Source organism: Grampus griseus, assembly GCF_964374135.1.
Source record: "Grampus griseus genome assembly, chromosome: 7".
In the NCBI taxonomy this organism is placed as follows: Eukaryota; Metazoa; Chordata; class Mammalia; order Artiodactyla; family Delphinidae; genus Grampus; species Grampus griseus.
Window position 1 is genome coordinate 106,920,581 of NC_139001.1, and position 26,987 is coordinate 106,947,567.

At 38.2% G+C, this 26,987-nt stretch overlaps 1 protein-coding gene across 2 annotated transcripts in view; it reads left to right on the plus strand.

The window, feature by feature from the left end:
* The window catches only part of CNTNAP5 (contactin associated protein family member 5), a gene marked incomplete at both ends in the record, with an annotated part of 875,906 nt that extends 856,963 nt beyond the window's left edge, over positions 1-18,943 (plus strand). For both annotated transcript variants that reach the window (XM_082658898.1, XM_082658899.1), the window contains 3 exons: positions 14,595-14,813; positions 16,429-16,500; positions 18,747-18,943. In XM_082658898.1, coding sequence (XP_082515024.1) covers positions 14,595-14,813; positions 16,429-16,500; positions 18,747-18,943 — 488 coding nt within the window. The remainder of the gene's footprint in view (positions 1-14,594; positions 14,814-16,428; positions 16,501-18,746) is intronic.
* Positions 18,944-26,987: the final 8,044 nt, after the last annotated feature.

The window sequence follows — 26,987 nt, forward strand, 5'->3', positions numbered from 1 at the left end:
AAAATGGGCACAATAATGCAGATGATGATTAAGTGTTATAAGGCACTTAAAGCAGTCTTTGGCACTTAATAAGCAATCCTGTCCTGATGGATATTATGGAGGTGGTCCTTGCTTTACCCAATTCTGCAGAACAGTAAGTGACCACACGAACTGAAACTGTGAAAAGACATCTTAATCATTCATGAGAAAAACATGATTAGCTCTATGACCGTTAAAAATTTTTTGCCAAAGCATTAACAACTCTCTTAAGGTATAAATCAACTAAATTTCCATACAAAATTCTAAAATAAAAATAAATAAATAAAAACTCTCTTAGGGAAATGAAGAAAAACTAGTATTTACTTAGTACTCTGTAATCTAAAGTATTAGAAACATTGAGAATTAGACTATCTCATTTGTTTGCAAAAAAAATCTTTCAAGAATAGTTTGAACAGTGCTTGCCGCCATCTAGCTTTATGACTAAATATGGAGGGCGCATCTTTCTTATGCCTTGGTGAACTGTCATGCTGCTGTCTAAGTTTGGATCAGCTTCCACCATTTCATCCTTTGTGTTTTCAATGTCATGAAACATTCTGGAGAGTTCTTTTACTGTGAAGTTTTTTGCTGGCATCACTTCCTCTGGGACATTGCCACTCTGTTTGTCATGAACCACCTCATTTATATCGATTCCTATCACCTTCGCTAATTTCCTGTGATTGCAGACCTAGAGTCTTTCTGTGTCAGTGTCAGCATTTCCATGGCCAGCTATTTCTTCTATAAATCTATTTACATTTGAATTTCACTTCCAGTGCTCTACTTTCTGTTTCTTTGCTGCAAAATCATCTTTGTTGATCAATTCCCTCTTTGGGTTATCTATTTTTCTGTAAAATGTCACATGGGTTTATTACTGAGATACAAAGAAGCTACACAACTATACGCTTTGCTGTCTGTGTGTTAATTAAATCAGCAATGGCACAGTGGCCAATCTACCACAAACTTTTAAAGAAGTGATGTGAGTGGTTACTAATCATGATGCACATCTGCTATTTACATGTTAATTTGTGGACTGAAGAGCTAGCAGCAGCGTTTGTACTTTATACACTTATGCTTATATCATAGTCACTGAAACTTGAGTCATGTTGTTGGAGGACTGGTGTTATTTAAATCATGGTAACTGAAATTCATGCATATTCGATCTGCACAAAGTGGAGACGGTTTACAATGACCAAATTTATTAAATAGAAATATATAAACAAGAAAATTAACATTGTTTTATAGCCACTAAAATATTAATTTCTGGGCATGTTTTAAATGTAGAAAGTAGAACCGCATTAGCATTCTCTAAGAGTGTTCCTATGTTTATTATTTTCCTGTTGGTGCTTTAATGAACTATCATAAAATCAGTGGCTTAAAGCAAGGTAAATTTATCGTATGGTTCTTGAGGTTAGAAGTCTTAAGTGAAATTTATGAGGCTAAAATTAAGGTGCCAGCAGAGCTGTGTTCCTCCTGGCGGCTTCAGGGGAGAAACTGTTTCCTTTCCATTTCCTACTTACATGGTTACTTGCATTCTTTGGCTTGTAACCCCTTCCTCAAATTACTAGATCCTCTTCGTTCTGTCATCATATCTCCTACTTCTGACTGCCTCCCTTTATATGGACCCTTATGATCACATTAAGTTTACCCAGATAACCCAGGATAATCTTTGTATCTCCAGACCCTTAACTTACTCATATGATCAAAGTCTCTTTTGCCAAGTAATGTAAAATATTCACAGGTTCTGGGGATTCCGACATGGACATCTTCGGAGGGGGGTGCTTATTCTCTGCCACACCATGTGTCTTGTAAACCAAACTTCAAGGCATATACAATGATCAGTTTTACCCATAAGGAATCTGAGACTTAGAGAGATGAAGGGGCTGCTTTATGATCATCATGTTAGAAATATTTGAATGAGTTATTTTTATTTAATATAATAATTACCAATTATATATTGGATAATAATCTAGACACAAAAAGACAAATATGCCATCTCTCCTTCCCCCAGACCTGGGAGCAGCACAGAAGGTTTGGTTCTCAGAAAGATCAGCTGCCAGGACCAAGGACCAGTCATTGCTATGCACATTGATCAATATTGCCCATGACTGGTCTCCATTCGGTCCCTACAGAATAGCTCATTTTTCCTTATACAGAGCAGCCAAATTTAGGACATTCAAACTAGATGTGAGGATTTTTGCAGAGGTCAATATATGACTGGTCAAAAATAACTATTTTTTAAACTGAATGTGTGTATGGTGGGAGGGGTGGATACACACACACATATATTCAGTTTTAAAGGAAGTTATTTTTCAATACCTTTCTTTCTTCCTTCCTTCCTTTCCTTCCCTTCCTCCCTCCCTACCTCTCTCTCTTTTCTTCTTTTTCTTTCTTTCCTTCTTCCTTTTTCTTTCTTTCTTTCTTTCTTTCTTTCTTTTTCTTTCTTTCTTTTTCTTTCTTTCTTTCTTTCTTTCTTTCATTTGTTCTTCCTTCCTTCCTTCCTTTCTTTCTTTCTTTCCTTCTTCCTTCCTTCCTTCCCCCTCTCTCCCTCACTCCCCCTCCCTCCCTCCTTCCCTTCCTTCCTTCTTTCCTGCCTTCCAGAGATTGCCTTATATGTATTCAACTGACAGTGTTGATTGCCTACCCAACATCCATTTTGACTTATTTTTCCCTTCCTAACAGAATTCCAATTTTATTTAAGCATTCATGCTCCTCTATGAATTCATGTGCTTGTGGGAATATTGTCTTCATCTGCAATCCCTGAAGATTCCTCCTGATTGGTTTGAGCCAGTGATTCTCAAAGTTTGGTCCTGTGGTCATTGGGAGGGTGGACTCCTTAGACCTTTTCAGGGAATCCACGAGGTCAAAACTATCTTCATTTTAATAATAGATACTAATGAACTTTATCACTCGTGTTCTCTCATGCGTGCAGAATGGAGTTTTTCAGAGGCTACAAGATGTGTGATGATATCACCACTTAGATGGCTAATGGAATGTGTACTGTGGCTTCTTCAGTTTTCATTTCTAACACAGATCCAAAACAGATCCAAACAGATCCAAAACAGATATAAATATCAAAAATCTCTTCAAGATTTTTTTTTTTTTTTTTTGCGGTACGCGGACCTCTCACTGTTGTGGCCTCTCCCATTGCGGAGCACAGGCTCCGGACGCGCAGGCTCAGTGGCCATGGCTCACGGGCCCAGCCACTCTGCAGCATGTGGGATCTTCCCAGACCGGGGCACGAACCTGTGTCCCCTGCATCGGCAGGCAGACTCTCAACCACTGTGCCACCAGGGAAGCCCCAAATCTCTTCAAGATTTTTAAGAGTGAAAATGGATCTTTAGACTAAAAACAAGTCTTAAAAACTGCTGATCTAATCAAATGCTTGTGGTCCTTCTCCATTGCCAGTGATCGGAGTAGCATAAACCTGGGACACAATCTAGCCAATGAGAAGAAGCCTTCAGGGTAGCTGTGTGTATGTGGTTCTGAGAAAGGATTCTCCATTCTTAAAAAAACAAACAAACACAGAATTGAGGCAGCTTTTGTTTATGTATTTATGTATTGCTTCTGGACATTGTTGTGTCTAGATGTGATGCCTGGAATTGCATGACCACCTTGTTCCAGCCTGAGGATGAGACAGCCAAAGAGGAGAAACCCTGAAATTCCATGCTCAGAGCTCTCCTTGCCTCTAAACTCCTTGTTATTTGATATAACTCATCCCTGTAACATTTAAGTCTCTGCAAGTTGGATTTTCTGTTACTTGCAGCAGAAAACCTCCTCACAAAATATGCATTATGTGTAACTCTGTAAACAATAAAAGAAATAACATCAGATCACTGGAGGTGCTCAGTATGGCTTTTACTCCTTTTGGTACTTCTTTTAACTTCATAGCTAGCTAGTAATTCCATAACAGAGTAGAATATATTTCTATAGGTTATTTTTGGACTCTGTTAAAAGACTCTCTGTTAGGACATGCAGGGCTCTAGTTTTTCTCCTTTCCTTTAACAGAGTAAACAACATAAATCAAGACACATGAGTTGTCTAGTTCTGGGCCCACATCAAATAAATAATCAGCACGCTAGGATGAATTCTTTTTAAATCCCAAAGGAATGAGTTTATACGTCAACTTGAGCATCTCAGTGTTAAAAGTCAGAAAAGTGACTTTTCTGTGGAAAATAAGCAGAATTGGCATTGGGAGTATGATATCTAGAATTTTAAATTTGGATATATATTGCTAAGGTTTTACCAATCCAGTAGTCACTGTCATATATCCATAGAGCTGCTTTTATGTAACGCATGTAACTAAGGAACCCAATTTAAAAATGAAAACTATAGTTGAGCCCATGAGCTATTCACTGGAGATAATGAATTCTCAAATGGTAGAATTTTGTTGACCGAATCAACTTGGTTATTTTTGTATGTTTCTTGTAATATTAGTGTCTGTCTATCTATCTATCTATCTATCTATCTATCTATCTATCTATCTATCCATCTATCCATCTGTCTGTCTATGTGTATGTATATATTTCTACTTAAAGAAGAGTAATGGAAGACCTACTATATGCCAGATCCTGTGCAACTGAGACCCATTTAATCATCCAAAAGAATGTATTTATCAACGTCTATGCCCAAAATACTATGTTAGTAAATTGGCAGTCAGTGGAAGGAAATAAGGAAAACTTCATCATAAAATGGATTGTCTGGAGTGGGGCTTTCATCCTGAGACCTGAAGATAAGGAGCCTGTCATGCAGTATTTGGCAGGCATCTCCTTGGCAGTGTGATGAGCAAAACTACAAGCTCTGACCCTTTAAGCCTATGGTGCCATTACAAACAGAATAGACACTGTGATATGTAGCAACCAAATTTACAGGGTCACTCAGGTTCCATAGAAACTATTTAGTTAGCTTTAGGTAACAAAGTGCTTAGAATAATGAAGAGAAATATTCGATGAGTACCATTGGCAGAGCTGCAGGAAATATTAATGAAGTTCTCATCAGGATTGGGCTTCATCAAAGAGAATTCCACATAATGTGTTATGAGTGTGAATGCAAAAGTAAAGAAACTAAATGCTTGTAAATGGCCAGAAAAAAGTTTTAAATATATCTGAACATCCCTGATAAGGCTGCATTACTGTTGATATTAGGAAACATTTATTTTTTATTTATTAATTCCTTTTACAGTTTACAAAATGCTCTGTGTGTTAGACACTGTGTCCTAGTTGGTGAGGCTGGAAATTAGAAAGGAACAGGTTTCTTGAAAGCAAGAATCTGCCAATCTTGTTGAAGGACAGACTTGTAAACATAATGGTGAAATAAAAGAAGTGCCTTAGAAGTAAGCGAATGCCTTGGGAACATGGAGAAAGTACTTTCCTAACTCCACCTGGTCCCTGCCTATCTTTTCAACGTCGTCTTTTGCCTTATTTGAAGGTAGAGTTAACTTGATTATTTAGTGTTTGAAATGTCATGGACTTTCTCAGTCTAGGCTTTGTATAGGCTTTGCTTTGTGTCTGGAACTCTCTGCCCACCCTCTCATGCATGATTTTTGTCTATTGATCACCTAATACATTATTTTCCAGACCATCTTTCCTAAATTAATGTTTCTCAAAGTGGGGTTCCTGAACCAGCCGTATTGTAAGTGTCTAGGAGTGTATTTTTAAAATGCAAATTCTTGGATACCTCCACATCAGACCTACTGAATGAGATTCAAAGATATGAATTTTCATACATTTCCCTGGAAAATTAATTTGCATACTAAATTTGATCCCCACTGTCCTAGATTGTGTCAGGGGTCTCTTCTGTGGTACCAGAGCCACAATGATGTCTTCCTCCCATAAGACTTATTGCCTGAAATCATTGCTGGTCTGTTAAATGTCTGCTAGCTGACAATTGTAAGTCCACTGTCTCACACATAGTATGATTCTCATAGGTGACCAATAAATAGATGTAGGTCTAACAGAGAAGGAGCGGTTGTTATCCAGGTAGTTAAGGGACAGAAGGGCCTTCCAGGCAGAGAGAACATGTGCACCTACTAAGAGAAGAGTGAGAAGTTCGGTTCTATGTAGCACAGATGAGGCTGGCTGGGTGGGTGGGAGTTAGCTAGTGAAGGGCTCTAAGTCATGCTATGGAGGTGAGGTTTCTTTTCACCTTATCAACAATCAATACCTACAGAAAGCTACTAAATATGGCATAACAGAGAAAATAAGGACAGAATACAAGAGACTTAGGTATCAAACCTGGATTGGCCATGGACTGGGTAATTTGCTTTAAACAATTACTTGACCTTGTGTCTTAATTTCCCTAACTGGTAATTAGGTATAATTATCTCACACTTTCATATTTTACAAGGATGAATATTTACATAGGCTGTACAAATGTGCATACCATGAAAAGTATAAAAGCATTAAGTAAATGCCAAATATTTTTTTAATACAGTTTGACATTCCTCTTTCAGGATTAAAAGCTTTATTTGAGAGACATGAATATTCCCGATAGTTAAATTTTCAGACTGTTTCACTATTACCGAAAGCCACAAAGTACTCTTGAGGGAAATATTCTTTATTTGTATATATCACTTATATCTTCCATTAATATCAAGTTCTTTATTTATGTTTTGTGATGGTACATTTTACTCTCTCGTACGTCCAGGTTGTGTGGGTCTGAATGACTTGTATTTTGACACTTCATGTTTCAAATGTCATCGATGGCTTTTGACATATAGCAAATGTCATATTTCATCTTACAGCAATGTCTGTGCTGATCTTTTCTTTTTCATTTTCTAATACCCAGAAAAAAAAAACTGCCTAGGTTGGCTCTATCACTCTCTTAGTGTCAAACAATTGTGACTGTGTAAAATGTTGCACATTCTGGGGCTAACATTGGTTCTGTGCTATTTTCCTTGGCTTCACAAAATCCACTAGTTTTAACAGAGGGATATAGCTTTGCTTTGAAGAAATGAGTGTTTGCAAATTAATGTAGATAGTCAAGTTTTCAGATGCTTAAAGAAGTTAGTCTATACTAACTTAACCAACTGAGTCATTCAAAGTTTTAGTACTACATATATTCAGTTATGAGTCAGTATGAAGTGGAAGTTTAGTCTTTACGACAAGCACATAAGCATTTACATCTTAGTTTTCTCATATAAATGCAGTATTACTTGGACATGTTGAGGGCCCTTGAATCTAGTCAAAGGCTTTTGGAACTCTTTGGAAGACTAGTAGGAAGAATAATGATGATGATGATGATGATGATGATGATAATAATAAATGAATGTATGGGCACTGAGTTAGGAATCATGCTTTTTATATTTATTTCCACCACAATTCATGTTGTCAATACTATTTATCACTATTTTACAGTGGACAAATCTCAGAAATGAGAAAATACAAATCATATGTTCAAGGGCATAATTCATCAGCTTAGGTCTACCTACCTCCAATCCATGCTATTTCAGCACCCCATGCTGCTTCTATGTCAGTATTTGAGGACAAGTAGATAGACTCTAATGAGAATCAGAAGTGACATTTCAGTGAAATTTAAAGTGTGTTGGGAGGTATAAACTATGTCAATTTCAAATAAGAAATTTTCTTTGTAAGATATTTGTGGTTTCTCAAGGAGATGGTATATATTATATAAGGAGAAACCTTGCAGTTCTTCCTGATTGGATGGGACTCATATGTTAGCAGAAAACCTTGGGAAGAATGAGAAAGAGAACAGTGGCATTTTCCAGTGGTATGGCCTTTGTTTGCATTCTCATTCAACCACTTCTGAGTAGCCACATTCACTGTTAAGTTTATCTTCCATATTTATTCTGTAGCTCAGCCCATACAATAGTTCTCTTTCCTAGTTCCTTATAAATTGAATGCAATTATAACCTAAAAATTGAATAAAATGACCTAGAAAATGCATTATTTTTAATATAATCAAGAGTTTAGAATGACTTGTGCTTTCCTTAGTTTTTGCATCCTATTTCTTCTTAGCTAATTTATATAACAGTATCTTACAAAAATACTTAGGATATTTTTGGAAGGATTTTAGGGAGGCAACATAGCTTACATAAAGAGTTTGGCATTTCAAGTCATAAAGACTTTGGTTTAAATCTCAACTTTGCCACATGAGCTCCTGTATATATTTTAACATTAATAGTGTCAGCTTCTTCACTTGTATATTTTGGATGATAATAACATATACATGGAAGGGAAATAGAAATAATATTTTAAAAACAATTATTGTAAACATAGAGAGACTTGGTGGATAAAGAAACAAGACACATATACATGTTGCCTACAAGAGATTCACTTCAGATCTAAAGACACACACAGAAAGTGAGGTGATAGAAAAAACATATTTCATGCAAATGGAAATGAAAGAAAGCTAGGGTAGCATACTGAAATCAGATAAAATAGACTTTAAAATAAATACTGTTACAAGACACAAAGGACAGTACCTAATGTAAAGGGATCAATCTAACAAAAAATTTATAACAATCATAAATATATATGTACCCAACATAGGAGCACTGAAATAAAGCAAATATTAACAAGCATAAAGGGAGAAATTGACAGTTATACAATAATAGAGGACTTTAATACCCCATTACATAAATGGACAGATCATCCAGACAGGAAATCAGTACAGAAACACTGGTCTTAAATGACATATTAGACCAGATAGATGAATAGATATATAGAGAACAGTTAATCCCAAACCAGCAGAGTACATATTCTTTTCAAGGGCACATGGAAAATTCTCCAGGATAGATCACATGTTAGGCCACAAAATAAGCTCTATAAACTTAAGAATATTTAAATCATATCAAGCATCTTTTCAGACCACAATTGTATGAGACTAAAAGTCAAGAAAAAAATGCAAAAAGACACAAACATGTGGAGTCTAAACAGCATGCTAATAAACAACCAATGGATCACTGAAGATATCAGAGAGGAAATTTAAAAAAATACATGGAGACAAATAAAAATGGAAACACAGTGATCCTAATTCTATGGGATGCAGCAAAAGCAGGTCTAAAAGGAAATTTTATATCAATACAAGCCTACTTCAGGAAATAAGAAAAATCTCAAACAATCTAACTTTACACTAAAAGAGCTAGAAAAAGAAGAACAAACAAAACCCAAAGATAGTAGAAGGAAAGAAATGAAGATCAGAGCAGAAATAAATGAAACTGAGCCAAAAAAAAAAAAAAAAAGAAAATATCAATGAATCTAAGAGCTGGTTCTTTGCAAAGCTGAACAAAATTGAGAAACCTTTAGCCAGACTCATCAAGAAGAAAAGAGAGAGGGGGCCCAAATAAATGAAATCAGAAGAGAAAGAGGAGAAGTTACAACTAACACCACAGAAATACAAAGGATCCTAAGAGACACCTACAAAAATCATATGTCAGTAAAATGAACAACCTAGAACAAAAGAATAAATTCCTAGAAACCTACAATCTCCTGAGACTGAAATCAGGAATATTAAATATGAACAGACCAATTAACAGTAATGAAATTGAATCATTTAAAATTTTTTAAATTAATTTAAAAAAATTCTCCCAATGAACAAAAGTCCAGGACCAGATGGCTTCAAAGGTGAATTCTACCAAATATTTAAAGAAGAGTTAACACCTGTCCTTCTCAAATTATACTAAAAAATTGAAGAAGAAAGAATGCGTCTGGATTCATACTATGAGGTGAGTATCACACTGATGTCAAAACCAGGAAAGACCTGCACACACAAAAGAAAGAAAGAAAGAAAGAGAGAGAGAGAGAGAGAAAGAGAGAAAGGAAGGAAAGAAGAAAGAAAAGAAAAGAAGAAAGGAAGGAAGGAAGGAAAAGGAAAAAAGCAAATTACAAACCAAACTTGTAACTTCTGAACATAGATGCAAAAAAATCCTCTATATATGCACTATATTCATGGATTAGAAAAATGAATATTATTAAAGCCATACCACCCAAAGCAATCTAAAGATTCAGTTCAATCCCTATCAAAAATTCAGTGGCATTTTTAACAGAACTAGAACAAATTATTCTAAAATTTGTATGAAAACACAGACACACAGACAGACAGACAGACACACACACACACACACACACACACACACACACACTAACCTTGAATAGCCAAAGCAGTCTTGAGAAAGAAGAAAAAAAACTGGAGGTATCACACTACTTAATTTCAAACTATACTACAAAACTAAAATAATCAAAACATTATGGTGCCGACACGCACACACACACACACACACACACACACACACACACACACACACACACACATAGATCAATGGAACAGAATAGCAAACCCAGAAATAAACCCACACTTATATGGTCAATTAATCCACATCAAAGTAGGCAAGAATATAAAATGGGAAAAATATTTTCAGTAAATAGTGTTGGATATAACTAGACAGCTATATGCAAAAGAATCAAACTGGATTAATTTCTCATATCATATACAGAAACAAACTAAAAATGGATTAAAGACTTCAATGAAGACCTGAAACCATAAAGCTCCTAGAAGAAAACAAAGGAAGTACACTCTTTGACATCAGTCTTAGCAATATTTTTTTGGATCTGTCTCAGGCGAGTGAAACAATAGCAGAAATAATTAAATGGGACTACATCAAACTAAAAAGATTTTGCACAGCAAAGAAAACTATCAACAAAATGAAAAGGCATCTTAGTTGGAAGAAAATATTTGCAATTGATATATCCAACATGGGATTAATATCCAAAATATACACAGAACACAATTTCAAAATATTAAAAATATGAGTAGAGGGCATGAATAGACTTGTTTTTTCAAAGAAGACATACAGGTGGCCAACAGAAACATGAAAAGATGCTCAGCATCCCGAATCGTCAGGGAAATGCAAATCTAAACCACAATCAAATACCATCTCACATTTGTCAGAATGGCTGTTATCAAAAAGAAGAAAAAATAACAAATGTTGGTGAGGATGTAAAGAAAAGGGAATTCTGGTGTGCTTTTTGTGGGATTGTAAGTTGGTTCAACCACTATGGAAAACTGTATGGAGTTTGCTCAGAAAGTTAAAAATGGAATATTATATGATCTAGCATTTTCATATCTGGGTATTTACCCAAAGAAAACAGAAACACTAATTTGAAAAGATCTATACACTCCAATGTCATTGAAGCATTATCTATAATAACCAGGATATGGAAACAACCTAAGTGCCTATGCCCATGGATAGATGAATGGTTAAATTCATAATTTGCTACAACATGGATGAATCTAGAGGGTATTATGCTAAGTGAAATGTCATACAAAGACAAATACCATATGATCTCACTTATTATGTGGATTCTTAAAAACTAAACAAAATAAACAAACAAACCAAACAATGAAAACAGTCATACAGAGAAAAAACTGGTGGTTTCCAGAATGGGTGGGTGAGGTAGGTGGAGGGTGGACAAAGTAGGTGAATGGGTTTAAGAGATGCAAACCTCCAGTTATAAAATAAATAAGCCATGGTGATATAATATACAGCATAAGAAATATGGTCAATGATATTGTAATAACTTTGGGGACAGATGGTTACTAGATTTATCATTGTGATCATTTCATAATGTACGCAAATGTCAAATCACTCTATAGTGCACCTGAAACTAACATAATACTATACATCAATCACATTTCAATAATTTTAAAAATATTACATTATTATATAGTAGGTACCCAATAGGTGTTGGCTATTGAACAAATGCATTTTTAGCAAACAACTGTTTCTTACCACATATTAGGTAACAAATTTATAAGAAGTAAATATAATCTGGAACCATCTTAACATTTTTTTTTGCCTCTCCATATATGTAAGAATCTGAGAAATCATTATGCCGGGACTCATACTGAGAGTATTTTCTGCTATCAAGGACTCTTGTTTTCTTCATTTCTTTTCAGAACCCTCTCAAGGTTTGCATGCTTTTTATACATCTAGAATAAATTAACTTTCCTAGAGATAAGACTTGATCCAAAACATTTCTTCCATTAAAGAGAGGTGGTCATTTTCTGACATTTCCCCCTATTTATCCATGTGCCGATTCTTTTACCTGGAACTTGGATTCATGGTGGTCAGAATAACGATATCCTTCAAAGACCTTGTCACCAATACAGGCTTCTTTTTAACTGAATTCTAGGAATAAGATCCGGCAGTTTTGACTTAGACTCTTAAGGCATAGATGCAGTGACATGTCACTTTCCACTGCTTTGAAATCCCACAAGGAAAAAATCTTCATACAAGTTTATGCTTCCCTTCTCTTGTCTTCCTTCCGTAAATACTTCTGATCTCTAACTCTATCCCATGAAAACTACCAATCAGTAGCTAATGTGCATTCTGAATTACACTAGGGTACATTGAGTTCTGTTGACACTCGACAAATAGCACTTAGTCTTAATTAAAGCTTTTTGGTGTGGAAGACTTTTGCATAACAGTGTTTGAGCAGTCGCTTATGCTCATAATCTCAGTCTTTGTAAGCATAGAATGAGAAATAGGCATACGTGATGCTTTCATGAGTACATAACAAATAGGTACCACCACTGTAGGATATTTACAGGAATATTTGGAAGACCATAGTTTCCTCCCCACCCCTGCCCCATGTTCTTACACACTTGAAGAGTGTCGATTCACATCTCTATTAATTTTGATTATCATTAACTGGAAAGTTCTCACAGAATCTCAAGAAGAATGGAGTGGTAGGAAGAATAATGACCCACAAAAATAGCCAAATCCTAATCCTCAGAACCTGTGAATATGTTAAGCTAACTGGTAAAGAAGAATTAATGTTGCTAAGCAGCTGTCATTAAAATAGGAAAATTGGGGCTTCCCTGGTGGCGCAGTGGTTGAGAGTCCGCCTGCCGATGCAGGGGACACGGGTTCGTGCCCCGGTCCTGGAAGATCCCACATGCCGCGGAGCGGCTGGGCCCGTGAGCCATGGCCGCTGAGCCTGCGCGTCCGGAGCCTGTGCTCTGCAACGGGAGAGGCCACAACAATGAGAGGCCCGCGTACCGCAAAAAAAAAAAAAAAAAAAAAAAAAAAAAAAAAAATAGGGAGATTATCCTTGATTAACTGGCTGAGCCCAGTACAATCACGAGGGTCCTTAAAAGTGGAAGAAGGGGCAAAAGAAGAGAATTAGTATTAAAAGTGACTTTGGAAGAAAGATACACAGAAGTGCAACATTGCTGGCTTTGAAGATACAGGAAGGGGGCTATAAACCAAGGAATATGGGTGGTTTGGGAGAGTTAGAAAAGACAAAGAGATGGGTTATTCCCTGGAGGCTCTAGAAAAAATGCAGATTAACAGCAGCTCGATTTTAGCCCAGTGAGACCGGTATCAGACTTCTGCAGAGATGTAAAACAAAACATTTGTGTTGTTTTATGCTGTTTAAGTTTGTACTAATTTGTTACAATAGCCACATAAAATTAATACATGATTTCTTTTCTTTTCCTGTAAGAAGAGAGTGATGATAAATTAGCAAGGTTTACATGGGTGTTGAAGGGGGAGACAATAATGAGGACAAAACTAGAAAAAACACTGTTAAAGTATGTTAATTTCTCATTTTGATCCATATGTCCATTATATGTCTTCCCTAAATGTGGCCAACAAAGTGCTTTGTTGGTGATCCCTGGCAGCAGTCTTTGATCATTTATGATGGAAATAAATTATAATTTACCTGATAGAGAGGAAAGTCCTTGTCCTCTTCCAGAAAATAAAGAGATTATCATAATAAAATATCTATCTGAACAATCTAGGTCTGTTGAAACTGTTATGCCTTAAAGTGGGGAAAAATAAAAGGTTCATCCCGTATTGTAGTTTTATGTAATTGCATCACAGCAATTTGTCCAAATGATCCTTGTTAAAATAAAGAAATGGGCTACTGACCAATCTTACCACAAATCTTGAAGACAATGAGACATTTGATCTTGTTGTGAATCATAAATGATTGCCTCATTATCTTTTATAAAGATTCAAAGATACTTTTAGAGATTGATTTCTGTCAGAAAATCCACGCTCACCGATCAGTACCACGGACAGAACTAAGCATGTGAAAATCTTGACTAGAAGGTGGGAGTACAAGCTGCTTAAAACACCAAACATGATAAACTTCTGAGAGGACCACTTTGAATTCTAACCACTCTGTCTTCCTCTTTTCATTTTTTTCTTGCTATCATTTTGAGTGAAATGTTGTAATGAGCTTTGTAGTATGCTTGAATTAATCACCAGAATCCATAAATAAATGGTGATGGAGATAATGATCTAAATTCTATAAAACATCTAGAGTGTAGAAGAGATTTACTAAGTATTCGTTACAGTTCATAAAATACATGAATGAAAATTTAGAAGTTTGAAACATTATCTCAAAGCAAGATAGCCCTAGCAATTTTCTATGATATGTAGTTGATATACTGACACTGGTAGTGGGGGGAGAGTTTGGAAAGAGGAGATAAAGAGAACTGGGGGACAATTTCCTTTATTCAAAAAATAACGAGGTAATTTCTGTAATTTCAGACATTACTTAAAGTAGATATGGAGCATAGTTTAAAAAAACGGACTGTCTTTCATGTTGCAGAGAATCTTGGATTGGATTCTGAAGTTGCTAAAGCAAACACCCTGGGTTTTGTTGGCTGTCTGGCTTCAGTCCAATACAACCATATAGCACCACTGAAGGCAGCCCTGCGTCATGCCACCACCGCACCTGTAACCATCCAAGGGATATTGACAGAATCCAGCTGTGCCTCGATGATGGATTCGGATGTGAATGCAGTGACAACGGTGCATTCTTCATCAGGTGTGCAAGAAAATACTCAAGGGAACTTCTCTCACCAGTGCTACTTTGATGTCTTCAAGAAGCTTCCAGTCTAAAGGCTAATATTACCCAATTCCTTACCTTGTATGATTACAGGTGGTTAAGAATTATGACTGATTTCTTAGTGATATTTAATATGCTTAGATAATCCTAATTGTAATGAGTAGTTAGAAATAGATATATGTGTATATATTTAACTGTATGTACATTAACATATATGTTATTTAAAAAAAGAGCAGCAAGCTTGAAGGCACATTGATCTGTGTTGAAATCCTTGCTCTGACACTTATTGGTCTGGTGACATTGAGTTACATACATTTTTGAATAACAATCTGAAAATGTATATATATATATATATATATATATATATTTGCTATTGTTTAAGTGGTTGCTGCTCTAAGGATTAAAGAGTTTAGGGGTCGGGAAGGCAGGCTGGTTGTTGATCTATCAATAATACAATTCATGTGATTAAAAGCGACCTTCCTTGATAAAAGGAAAGTCCCACAGGACTACCATCCATATACCTTCTCTTATTTTGCCGCTTCCTAAAATACTTTTTCTTAGTCACTGTCATCCTACGTGTCTTGGATGTTCTTAGGATTTATTTTAATCAGGTGTGGTCATCAATTGCTGAATAAGTTATGAATTACAAGCAAAGAAAGGGCACAGAGTTTTGCTGCTGCCTGCTCATCACCAATCTTGGTGTTTTCTTGGCAATGGTCAGGTATGTATACTAGAAAGAACCTGAGTACGACACTTGGCTAACCTTGATTGGAATTCTGAATCTTCCATGAATGAACTACAGAACTTTGGGCAGGTTACTTAATGGCTTTGATATAATTTCCTTATCTGTGAGATTGGAAAAAATTATAATCATGTTGTAGTCATTTCTTGAGGATTAAATGATACAGCAATACTAATGAGAGGTGCTATAGGTCCTGACAATTTTATGTGCACTATATGCATACCTATAGGATCATTAGCTCCCTTTAATACATTTGCAGATTGTTATTTAAAAAATGTATGTAGCTCACTGTCACCAGACCAATAAGTGTCAGAGCTAGGATTCGAAACCAGGTCTATGTGCCTTCAAACTTGATGCTCTTTGTTTTTTTTACACCGTATATGTTAATGTACATATAGTAAAATGTGTGAGGGTTTCTTGGGGGTGCTAATTCACCAGCAATTTGCCCTTTCCTGCCAATGGAGTCAGAAATCTATTGTAATTAAAGAAACCTCTGAATCAGAGGCAGGTGTGCTTGAGGGAAGAAGTCGTTGACATGCATAGGAACTGTCCAGCAAATAATAAAGGGACTTCAAGGGTAGGCTGAGAGGTAAGCTGCAGGCCAAGGCAGATACAAGCAGAGTACCACCATCATGTCTTTTAACCTCTTGTCTTACAACTTACATAGAAACGAACAGGGTCATGAAACTACGGGGTGTAAGCAGTATACTTAAAATGCTTTTCTGGGTATGTTTGGCTTCCTTCCAAAATGCCAACTATTTGAGAACACCTGGTCTAACACACAGGTGTGTCATCACAATGCCATATTTCAGATCTTCTTCTAGGACTTTGAGTGTCTTTTACACCTTTCAGATCTTTTTGGGAAGACAGATGAGCGGGAACCACTCACCAACGCAGTGCAAAGCGACTCGGCTCTCATCGGAGGTAAACCATTCTTTGTGGCGGAAAGCAGAAAAGACATCAGTGGTTCTGTGCTCTGGAGAAACTTACCTGAATCCTTCCTCAGTGTGGCTATCCAGCACCCAGAACCCTGCATGATCTAAGAACGTGAGGTTTTTCATGAATAATCACACATGCTGGGATGATCAAAGGCACCCTCCCCTCCAAGCCTGGCACCAGCAGCTCTATGAAGGGATCCCTCCCTGAACCACCAGGCAGCTGAGCGCATAGTCAACAGTTGGATAATTTACTTTGAGACAGGCAGCGTGCATCCTGTCGATCTCATCCACTTGTCATTTTTCCTAAAGCACAAAGCAAACTAATAAAACTACATATGGGAAAAAGCCATGTTGGGGCAGACAGATGGGCAAAGCTGTAGTGCTGTTGGGTTTTCTCCACCGAGTGGATCTAATGAACACGGTGAAGCCCACGGGACTGTAGTTTCCGATCTAGCAGCACATATGGTTACAGAGGAAGCTCCTGTCCACTCTGCTGTGAGCTCAGCTCTCCCTCCCACCCCCATTGCTTTTCCATTTTCTCACAGCCTCTTGGCCTCACTGCTCTGTATCCTGCCTCAGCTTGGCTGTTGCCTCCAGGAGTTTGATTTTTCCATCTGGGCCTTGCAACACGGAATGACTCCCAAACTTGTTTAATGTAAGATGACTGTGAGAGACAGAATTCATTTCCATCTGAGAACCATGGTCCTCACAGGTGGCCCCATCTCTGCTTTCTGACAGGCTAGAGGGACTAATTCACACCAGATGGAGTTCTGCTCTTAAAAATCAACAGTAACCATTTATTTAACTGCTATGGAAAGAACCCTCACTATGGGTCAGGACCAGTGCTAAGTACAAGAATACAAGGCTGAAAGACATGGATGCTGCCCCACAGCTTGGTAGGGGCAAGGTGGGGTGGGATGGGTAAACAGGTAACAATAGAACCAGTGAGTAGTGTTTTAGGCTGGACGGACAAGTGGCAAGGGGAGCACAGAAGTGCATTGTTACAATAAGGTTGTGAGGAAACACACACACACACACACACACACACACACACACACACACACACTTTCCTTAAAGAAGTTCTTCAAATGTCTGACCTGAATATCTACTTCAGGGTAAAGAGTCCAAGTTGATTTTTGTTTGGCGACAAGAAATATAGGAAACCATTTGGTGCCTGTTTCTCTTCCTATAATTTCTCATTTGACAAATGGAGAAAAGACTTTTGTGACTGCTGACTTTTTCCCACCCACGTACAGGCTTCTATGAGTCTGTTTAAGGCAGGAAATTCATCCCAACCCCTGAGAAAAATTCCTGGAGGTTCACATCCTCCCACCCTGAATAGAGTAGAAACTGGTTCTGTATTTCATCTCTAAATGCTGCAGCTCATTCCGCGGTATCACTCACTATATCCAATTTATTTCTAGGTTTGTTAACTTACCTAGTTTTACTCTGCCTTGTAAACTTTGCTGATTTTGCTATTCCCTTCTCAAGAGCCTTCCTGGCAAGGGTAGGGACAAGACCTTAGGGTCAGTGAGGACAGCTTGCCAAGTAGGTCCCATAAAATCACATACAATCAAAGTAGGATAGTATCTGACACAACAGGGCAGAAGTTTGCCATTGCAGTTGACTCTGGAGGACAGAGGGGTACCATCTTCAAACGAGCCTATACCTTGCAGAGTGCACAGCAGGGTAGAATGCCCTGAATATTTAGTAAGCATTTCATTATTAATAAAACATTTTTAGCAAAGCAAAAATATACCATAAACAAGTTTACATCCATAGAGCATGTATTGGGAAGTGAGATATCTACATATTTTCTAGGATGCTAAATTAGTTCTAAGGTACTTATTTGCAAGATGACAAAGAAATGTGCTAATTAGAAATGATTCAGACACATTCTTTAAAGCAGGTCTTAAAGGAATTTACTAAGAGATCCTTTGCTAGTCTGATTCCATATCTATTTGATGGCTTTCTTAGTCCATTAAATAAAACCTCCTCGTATTGAAACTGGCTTGAGCACTCACTAGCCTGAAAGAGGAGGTTTTTTTGTGACTGAAGCCTGAATGCATTTCAGCCTGTGTTTATTTCTGGACATGCGGCAGAGTTTGTTGTTTGTTTGTTTGTTGTTTGGTTCTTTCTCCTAAGTGCCTTTCTTGTCTACTTTGCATTCTCTCTCTTGACCAGATGATCTGTGATAATCTCCCTCTCTCTCTTGTCCCTCTTTCTCAACAGGAGTAATAGCAGTGGTGATATTCATCATCTTCTCCATCATCGGCATCATGAGTCGTGTCCTTTACCAGCATAAGCAGTCACATCGTACCAACCAGATGAAGGAGAAGGAATATCCGGAAAATTTGGACAGTTCCTTTAGAAATGACATTGATTTGCAAAACACAGTGAGCGAGTGTAAGCGGGAATATTTCATCTGAAAAACTGCAGGGCCACCTCATACTCTTCCTTTGTTGCTCATTTTTGGTTTCTCCTTCTCCTCTTTCTCCTATCTTTCATTTTGGTCATCCTCTTTCTCTTTTTTCCTTTTAGTTTTAGAACATACCTGCATTCACCACAGCATCTATCCCCTCGAACCAGCTCAGAATACCAGGCAGCTATGGCGACTGCCTTCCTCTGTGACACACTTATAATGGTGAAAACGATCATTCAAGAGACTGATTACTTTAGACAAGGAAGAGACACATGTGTGCACATGTCCATATTCAGTTCCATATTTCCACTTTCTAAGACGCAGCCTTCAGTTCTGCAACCATTCAGTCTTTCAGGCTTACCTTGAACCTGAGCTCTGTGACTTCGGCATGAAGCAGTCATCCTCAACACCCTTCCCCATTTCAAGTCCACTCCGACCAGGGAACTCAGGGTACCAAAACAAGATGCTAGGGCCTGGTTTGTGTCAGTGGCACTTTAAAAGGAACAAGAAAGGTTTGTTGTGTGTTAATTTTCCCCCCACAGGAAGCCCATTACCTTAACTCATCATCATTGTTCGCTCTGACTCATCCCCTGAGTATTTCAAATATAGGATTCCTGATAGTCGTGAGCTATTGCTTTGTTCCTTTCTTACCACTCTCTTCCAGGGCTGACACTTTAGAACAGCACACAATAGCGTAAACCTAGGGGAAGCATGGAAAATAGTCGCTTGAAACTAGGAGGTAAAAAGAAAGCTGCTAGGAAGTAGATGTTCTATAACTTAAAAAATGCCTCTTCCAATTTTGTGAGAAACGCTAGCTAAGTTATTCCTGGCATTATTATATTGATAGATATATATATCATTGCTGCAGCAAAAAGCAATTCAAATAAAAGTCTAAATTAGCACTTGGTACCATGAAAGAGCTTAAACCACCTTAACCCAGCTTTAAAGAAAAACAAAAACAAAAAACAAAGCAAGACAAACAAAAAACTGCATGAAAGCAAAGAAATACCAAACAGAATTCTTTCCTTCCCTCCCCTCACTAAAGATATGGTGAAGAAAGTAAACACAGGTTTCACATTTTAGAATAGATATAATAATCCATGTCTGTCCACTGAGTCATTTCTCTAGGAGGTTTAGGATGAACTGATGTGTGAGGCATTCTGACTAGCTCCAGGGAGACCCCACTGCATAATCTGAGAGGAGCCCTTAAGTCCTACAGCACATCACATTTTCAGATGTGCTTCATCCTATGTATATAAAGGCCCCACACACACTTCTTTCTGCAGGCATAAACTCCCAGATGATGCAGTGACACATTTCAGGGTATCTGCCCCTTTTGATACCAAAACATCCATGAAACACAGTCATTCCTTCAAGAAGTTATCTTGGACACATACACGAGGTGGTGGTACGAAACCTGGTGATTTTGCTGTAGTGATATTCCTCACGCTTTGCCTCTGGTCCAGCTTCAGGAAAAAAGATAAGGGGGAAAGGATATAAATGCTCCGGTAAGCTGGGAATGCGAAGAGAATGGTCCACAGACGTGGAAATTACTTGCTGATTCTCTTTACAAGACAGACTCGATTTGCATCCCATCTTGTTCTCCGTGTGTCTGTCACTTCTGACTATTTAGCACTTTCCTGCATGATAAGGCTCACAAGGAGGAACTCCTCAGCTTCACCCCATTTCAGGTCTATTCCAGGCTTTTCTTTCAGTGGCAGAGCGCGTGGGGTAAGGATTTCGTTTGTAATCATATTTCTCAACTTGAAGATGTTGTTCCAAATACACCCTCTCTTTTAAAACTTTTCTGTGGATTCTTACTTAATCATTCCCATTATATCCTTTTGCTAGCAAATTTATTTTAAAGTGGTTCTAACAAGGGTAACTTTTTTTCCTTCTAACTTTAATAAGATGAATAATCCATTCATAAGAGGAAAGATCTTTACTGTTTCTTCCTGCCCTGTTCTCTCCTATTTCCAGTGTTCACTCCTGAATTTTCTCTTTCCATAAAAATGCTATATAAATCAGCCTTTTGCTTGGTGACATAGTCCTTCGTCCCCTGAAATAGAAGTCACCATGAAGTGTAGTGGGTTTAGCCCAAAGCATCTCCAGTAATGAATTGGAAAGGAAAAGGAAGGTGTGAGTAATAAAACTGGAACTGCTCATTATTCAATCTCTGAGAATTAGGGACTATATTTTGCTGACCCAGTATTGATAGAAGAAATGGAGTACTAACAGAGGCCGCCTTGGAGGATCTGCTTTTCTCATCCACTTTTATAGGCTTGTGGGGGGTTCTGCAGGGTGAAAAATTTGAGAAGCTCCATCCTTGTCACATCTGCACTACAGAATCTACCAGCAAACCTCCCCACATCTGTAGACTATCCATCCATCCATACTGCGTATCACAGACTTAATGACGAATGCCAAGACAGTGCGATCAGCACGTCACTCTTATAAGAAGAGTCTCAGGGCTAAATCAGAATTATTTTTACAGGGTTGGAATATTTCATAACCCCAGAGAACACTAACTTTCACCAGATGTGTATGGAAAGCAAGCAAGCTGCTCTCTCCAAAGGAAAACACAATTTGCAATGACAAGTGCAAACTCTGCCTGTCTTTCCTCCGTGGTACCAAGATCCATGGAGTTTTGTGTAATTGTTGAGTTGTGTGAGTGTTTCAATCCTTGAACAATTATAATCTAAAACTAACAGTCCTTGAAAGCATTCTAATGCCTCCTTAACCACAGTTTTCTGCTTCAGTTTCCTGACTGCATGCTCTGGCCAACTGGATCGCCATAATCCTACATTTTAACCCTCACTCTTTGGTAATGGCTGTTTACCAACATATTTTATGGAATGTGGTCACTTTACAGGAAAACCAAAAAATACCTGTGCAATTTCACATTCTAGGGGGGCTATTTCATTGATACTATTCCCACCAAACAAATCTATTTATGTAAGCAGCAGTGTATTTGCTTACCTTAAATATATATTTAACACTGCATCTCTGTGTGTGTGTATAGGTTAGATCACCATGGTTTTTAGGAGAACTTGTCTACAGAATTAAACATTTTTCACTTCTCTAGATATATTTTTAAAAAAAGCTTAGCCCTTCTGTACTCTGAACTGCAAATGTAATATTTATTTTAAGGATCCTAGGGCTGATTCTTTTAAAACAGTTTTTTATCCTTTAGTAGTAACAGAGATGGTACCCACCTGACTTCCACCTTTTGTCAGACTTATGCCCACCACAGGAGTAGGATCAGAACAAATGAAAACCCTTGTTCTGTACTTTATTCATTAATGAAGTTTTTATTGAATACCCAATACTTCAAAGGTTGTGCTAGATATTGGGTGTGTTCATACAAATTACGCCTTGTTCTTGCCCTTGGGAAGCCCAAAGTCTAGCAGGGGAGGCATGTATTGTTGTAATAGGGGTATGCATAAAATGCTGTAGAATATAGGGCTAAGGTTCTACACTATCATTCTTGTAACATCTTTGCTAGAGATGGAAAGAAACATACTTTCTGGAAAATATTTATATATATTTTTTCTTGCTTTTTACTTCCACCTTCAGTAAGCTGACTTTGTTTCTCTTCCTTGAAGCAAATGTCAGTCTACGCTGGTGTGTTTCTGTGGAGGGAGATGGGTTGACTCTTTAGGGGTGAGAGTAACTGATACCTGTCTCTAGAGAACTTTTGGGGAGGGTACATTCTCCCCATTCTTGTTTTAATTCTGGGTGGGGGGTTCTGAAAGTCCTCCTTTCATGGGTCAGAACTAAGTGACAACTCGGGGACCCTATTTGAGGTAGGAAACAGCAATCTCCACTTCTCCCCTCTTCCTTTTTTTTCAGTTCTTTTTCTTCATGTATTGGTGACCTATTGCATGCCCTTGTTCTTCTAGATGTTCCTTAAGGGGTCTTTGTCATACCCCAGCTCCTCCTAAAACCCTACTGTGTCCTGATGAACCATTTTGACTCAATTTAGGAAGATCTCTGAGAATGGATGAAGGATATTTTTGAGTAATTCATTGACTCAAAGTGTCATGCATCTAAGTGAGGTCTCATGTCTGTGCTCTGGGGGAATTTTTCCAATCCTGAAAATCACACGTTTCTCTTCTCTGCAGTAAGCTCATTCAGTTACAGGAGCTACACTGGGAAGCTCCAAGACATTCAGGAGTTAGGAATCAGGCTGGTGAATTCTTTCTTATTAAAAGTCTTGACAGCTTGTCCACCAACGCCCGGTGTTCTTTAAATACCCCCTTAGCTACAATCCATCAAAACAGCATTGGGAATTGGGAAAAGCCTGCCAAAGGGAATTTGAGACACAGTGTATAGCTCTGCTACTCATTTTTCCTTAACCTCAAGACTTGGACATAATTAGTCCCCCATTGTCCTAGAGGTCCCAAGTAGACCAAATAAACAAAGAGTCTTCCTTATTCCTGCAGGTGCAAAGGTGGTTAAAGGAAGATGGTGTCGCCAAACTCAAAACTTCCAGAATACTTGGAAGATAACTGAGTGCTATTTCATGCCTCTCATGCAGTTTGATAGTGTTTTCTTTCAAAAACACAGAGTCTGATTGAATTACTTCGATATACTGTTCTTGGGTCTTTTTTACCCTATCCCCATCTCCTCACCCACACTCTTACTTGTTAAGCCATCTAGTTTGCAGATTTTGCTTGTCCTTAGTTTTCATCCCTGCTTTCACAACTTCCAAATAGTTGAACCTCCTAAAGGGAAAAAAAAATCACAAACACACACCTACACAAACTCTTTGTCAAAATAGGTTTGTTATTCAGGCTTCCTTTGTGACATTCTCCATACATCTCTGTTTGACAGGGAGAGACACATTTCCTTTTGAGTTGACAGTTATTGGAAGCCTTCATAGAAGGTTTTTATATTTAACTCTTTTTTTCTGTTTTTGAGTAACTTTTGTGTTACTTTCCACTAAGGTACTCTGAGGGAGAACAGAAAAGCACACTTTTTTTTTTTTTTTTTTTTTAGTGAAATATCATACTTTGTAAGCAAATTGTCTCTCTTTTATAATGTTTATAGTCTACAAAGTGGCCGAACAGATGTGAGCAAAGATGAAGGCAAAAGTTGGTTTGGGTGTTTTGACCACACCCACTGGGAACAGGTTGAGGAGGAAGAGGGGACACATGGAGACAACTGATAACCATCCTGCAAGAGAAAAGTCACTGCTTCCACATGACTCACTGGCAGCTGCTCCTCCCACTCTCCTGGCTCCTAACTCAGGAGTCTCTTTAATGCACTTGGATCATCACCTTAGGGAAAGAGGCAATATCATGGGCTTTGCATGAAGAATTCTTTACTTAACTTGGCACGATATTTTTGACCCTTCCCAGCTCTACGTCAGCTACATCTTTTTTTTTTTCTTCAAGATGTTTATTTCATCAGGAATTTTCCAGGATGCTTTAGAGCTATCACCACAATGATCTAACCAGCCCTGGTTGAATACCCAGATACAACTTTAAGGAAAAGGAACTGTCAGAAATCTCCCTAGCTCCACTATCCTGAATCAGCAGCTCCATGGGTAGAAGCCCTGAGGCCCTGAAATCAGCCTAGGGGGTCTTTCTCTCCCCTTCATTGGTCCTGCCATGCACAGGCAGGCCAGAATGATGTTGAGGTATGATACTCCCCACCCCTGACAGTGAATACTGCCAGGGACCGACCATCCAACACTACCTGGGAACACTGTTTTCTTCACCCTTCCCCAGCGATACAGGGGAGCTTTGGCAAAATGGCAGGAGAAAATAAGAGAGTAATCCTAAGCCATGATCAAAGGTGAAGCTAATTGTTTTAGTGATTAAATCCTAGTCTTTATTTTCATGAGCATATTCTTTCATGCTTCTGATTCCAGCAGTAGCCTCAGAGGACGTGAAAACAGAATGCAACAGGATCGTTGTATTCCCCTGCAGACTCTTTGGAAGGCCTTGCCATAGTAGAATTTTCAGTGACACCTTAGGGGGTAGTATTAATGAGCTTCTGCCTAGTCAGACGTTCCCATCATAGTCAATCCCATCCCCAAGTCTTCACAGGAAAAAGTCTCTTCTCTTTGAATGGCAGTGCCAACCTGTGTAACCTTCTCCTGCCTTAAATACTCATGCAAAAAATACCAAACTTTGCTTACAACACCATAGTTATATGGTGAGAAGGACTTTGTATTTAGTGAGGTCCAGCATCAAGAATGTTCTCCTTCTGAATCTGGTAGTTGACAGGCCTCCTGATAATGCTGTGCTATCTTGGGCTGTCACTTCCCTCGGTGCACTGGAGGAGGCTCAAAAGGTGCAGAGGTGTCATCAGGAATAAGAATGCAGGCTGAGGGAGGAACCACAAGTCTGCCTCCAGGATATGCTAGGTAAGGAGCCAGCAAACTTTTTCTGTATAGGGCCAGATAGTCAGTACTTTAGGCTTTATAGAACAGACTGTGTTGCAACTACTCACCTTTGCTCTTGTAGCAGGAAGAGGGCCATACATGGACAAAGAGGCGTGGCTACGTTCCAACAAAACTTTATTGACAAAAATAGGCAACAGGTCAGATTTCGTCTGTGGGCTGCAGTTTGCTGAGCCCTGTGATACCATATTACAATCTCCACTTCAGATGGGAAATCAGTCTTGTTCTGGCATATAGTGGTCCTCCTTTTTGAAGAATGGGAAAGAGTAGCAAGATTATTTTTAACAAGGAAACAATAAAATACAAAATAACCTCTTCAAAAATATAGATGTCAGATCCTTATTACGGCAAAAGCACAAAGCAGGTCACCTCTCTCTGTAGATCTTCTGGAGTCTAGCTTTTCCTTTTGACTTTCTCATTTTTGTTCCTGAAACAGAATCCCAAATGATGTTGCCTCATTCCAAGTCAGTTTTGTAGACCACGTAACATGTCTTAATACACTGTATGGGGAAAAATGAAAGTTAGCCTTAGATTTCTTTGTTTTCTATGGTTCCTGTTGTACAGAAGAAAGACTTACACTGTAAATAATGTATATTTAATAAAGAGAGAATTTTGTATGATTTTGTGTGGAAGACAAATGCCTCTTGCTGTGTTTTCTTGGGTTGATGAAGGGTCACACAATTAATCCCTTGGTGCCTATTCTTATTCCTTAGACCATTAACTCCCAGACAACATGACCTGTGGGGATTCTGGAGAAACATGAACCTCCCACTTCCTAGGTTTATTGATTTCACCAGGCTTAAAAGGGGTGCCACGGGCTCTCTGAGCCCTCAGCAGTTTTTACTGGCTTGTGAGCCTGGCTCAGATGTGTACAAGAGCAAGCTCATTGACTTGGTTAGAAGTCAAGTTCAAGGCTCAGAAGCCACTCTGGTTTCAGGGATGCACATGAAACCTGGGCTGGGTGGGGGGAGTGCTCCTAACCCTTACCCACTAACTCACAGAAGCCACTTGCTTCACCTTGCCTTGCCTTCCCTTTCTTCTCACAGACAGTCTTAACTCCAGCTGTTTGAGATGTTAACCATGCATCGTCATGAAATGGAACTCACTTCATAGTGTGTTTATTAAGATTTCTATGTATGGGGTAGTCAGTCAACATACAGAAATTGAAAATGGACATAGATTTTCAACAGGACAGTATCATGACACCTTAGATTTAACTTTCTTTTTTTTTTAAATTCATTTTATTGAAGTAGAGTTGACTTACCATGTTGTGTTCATTTCTGTTATACAGCAAAGTGATTCAGTTATATATATAGATGTATTCATTCTTTTTCATATTATTTTCCATTATGGTTTATTGCAGGATATTGAATGTTGTTCCCTGTGCTATACAGTAGGAACTTGTATGATATAACTTATGTGTGGAATCTAAAACATGACACAAATGAAATTATCTATGAAACAGACTCAGATTTAACTTTCAAAAACTCATCTAACTGCACAGTGGAGAGTGGACCCTAGGGAAACAAAAGCAGAAGAATATGTATAGTTGGTATGCATTTCAGAAGCCTGAGGGAGGGTATGGTGGCTGGGACCAGGGCTGTCATAGCAGAGGTTGTAATAATAACTGGGTCCAGAC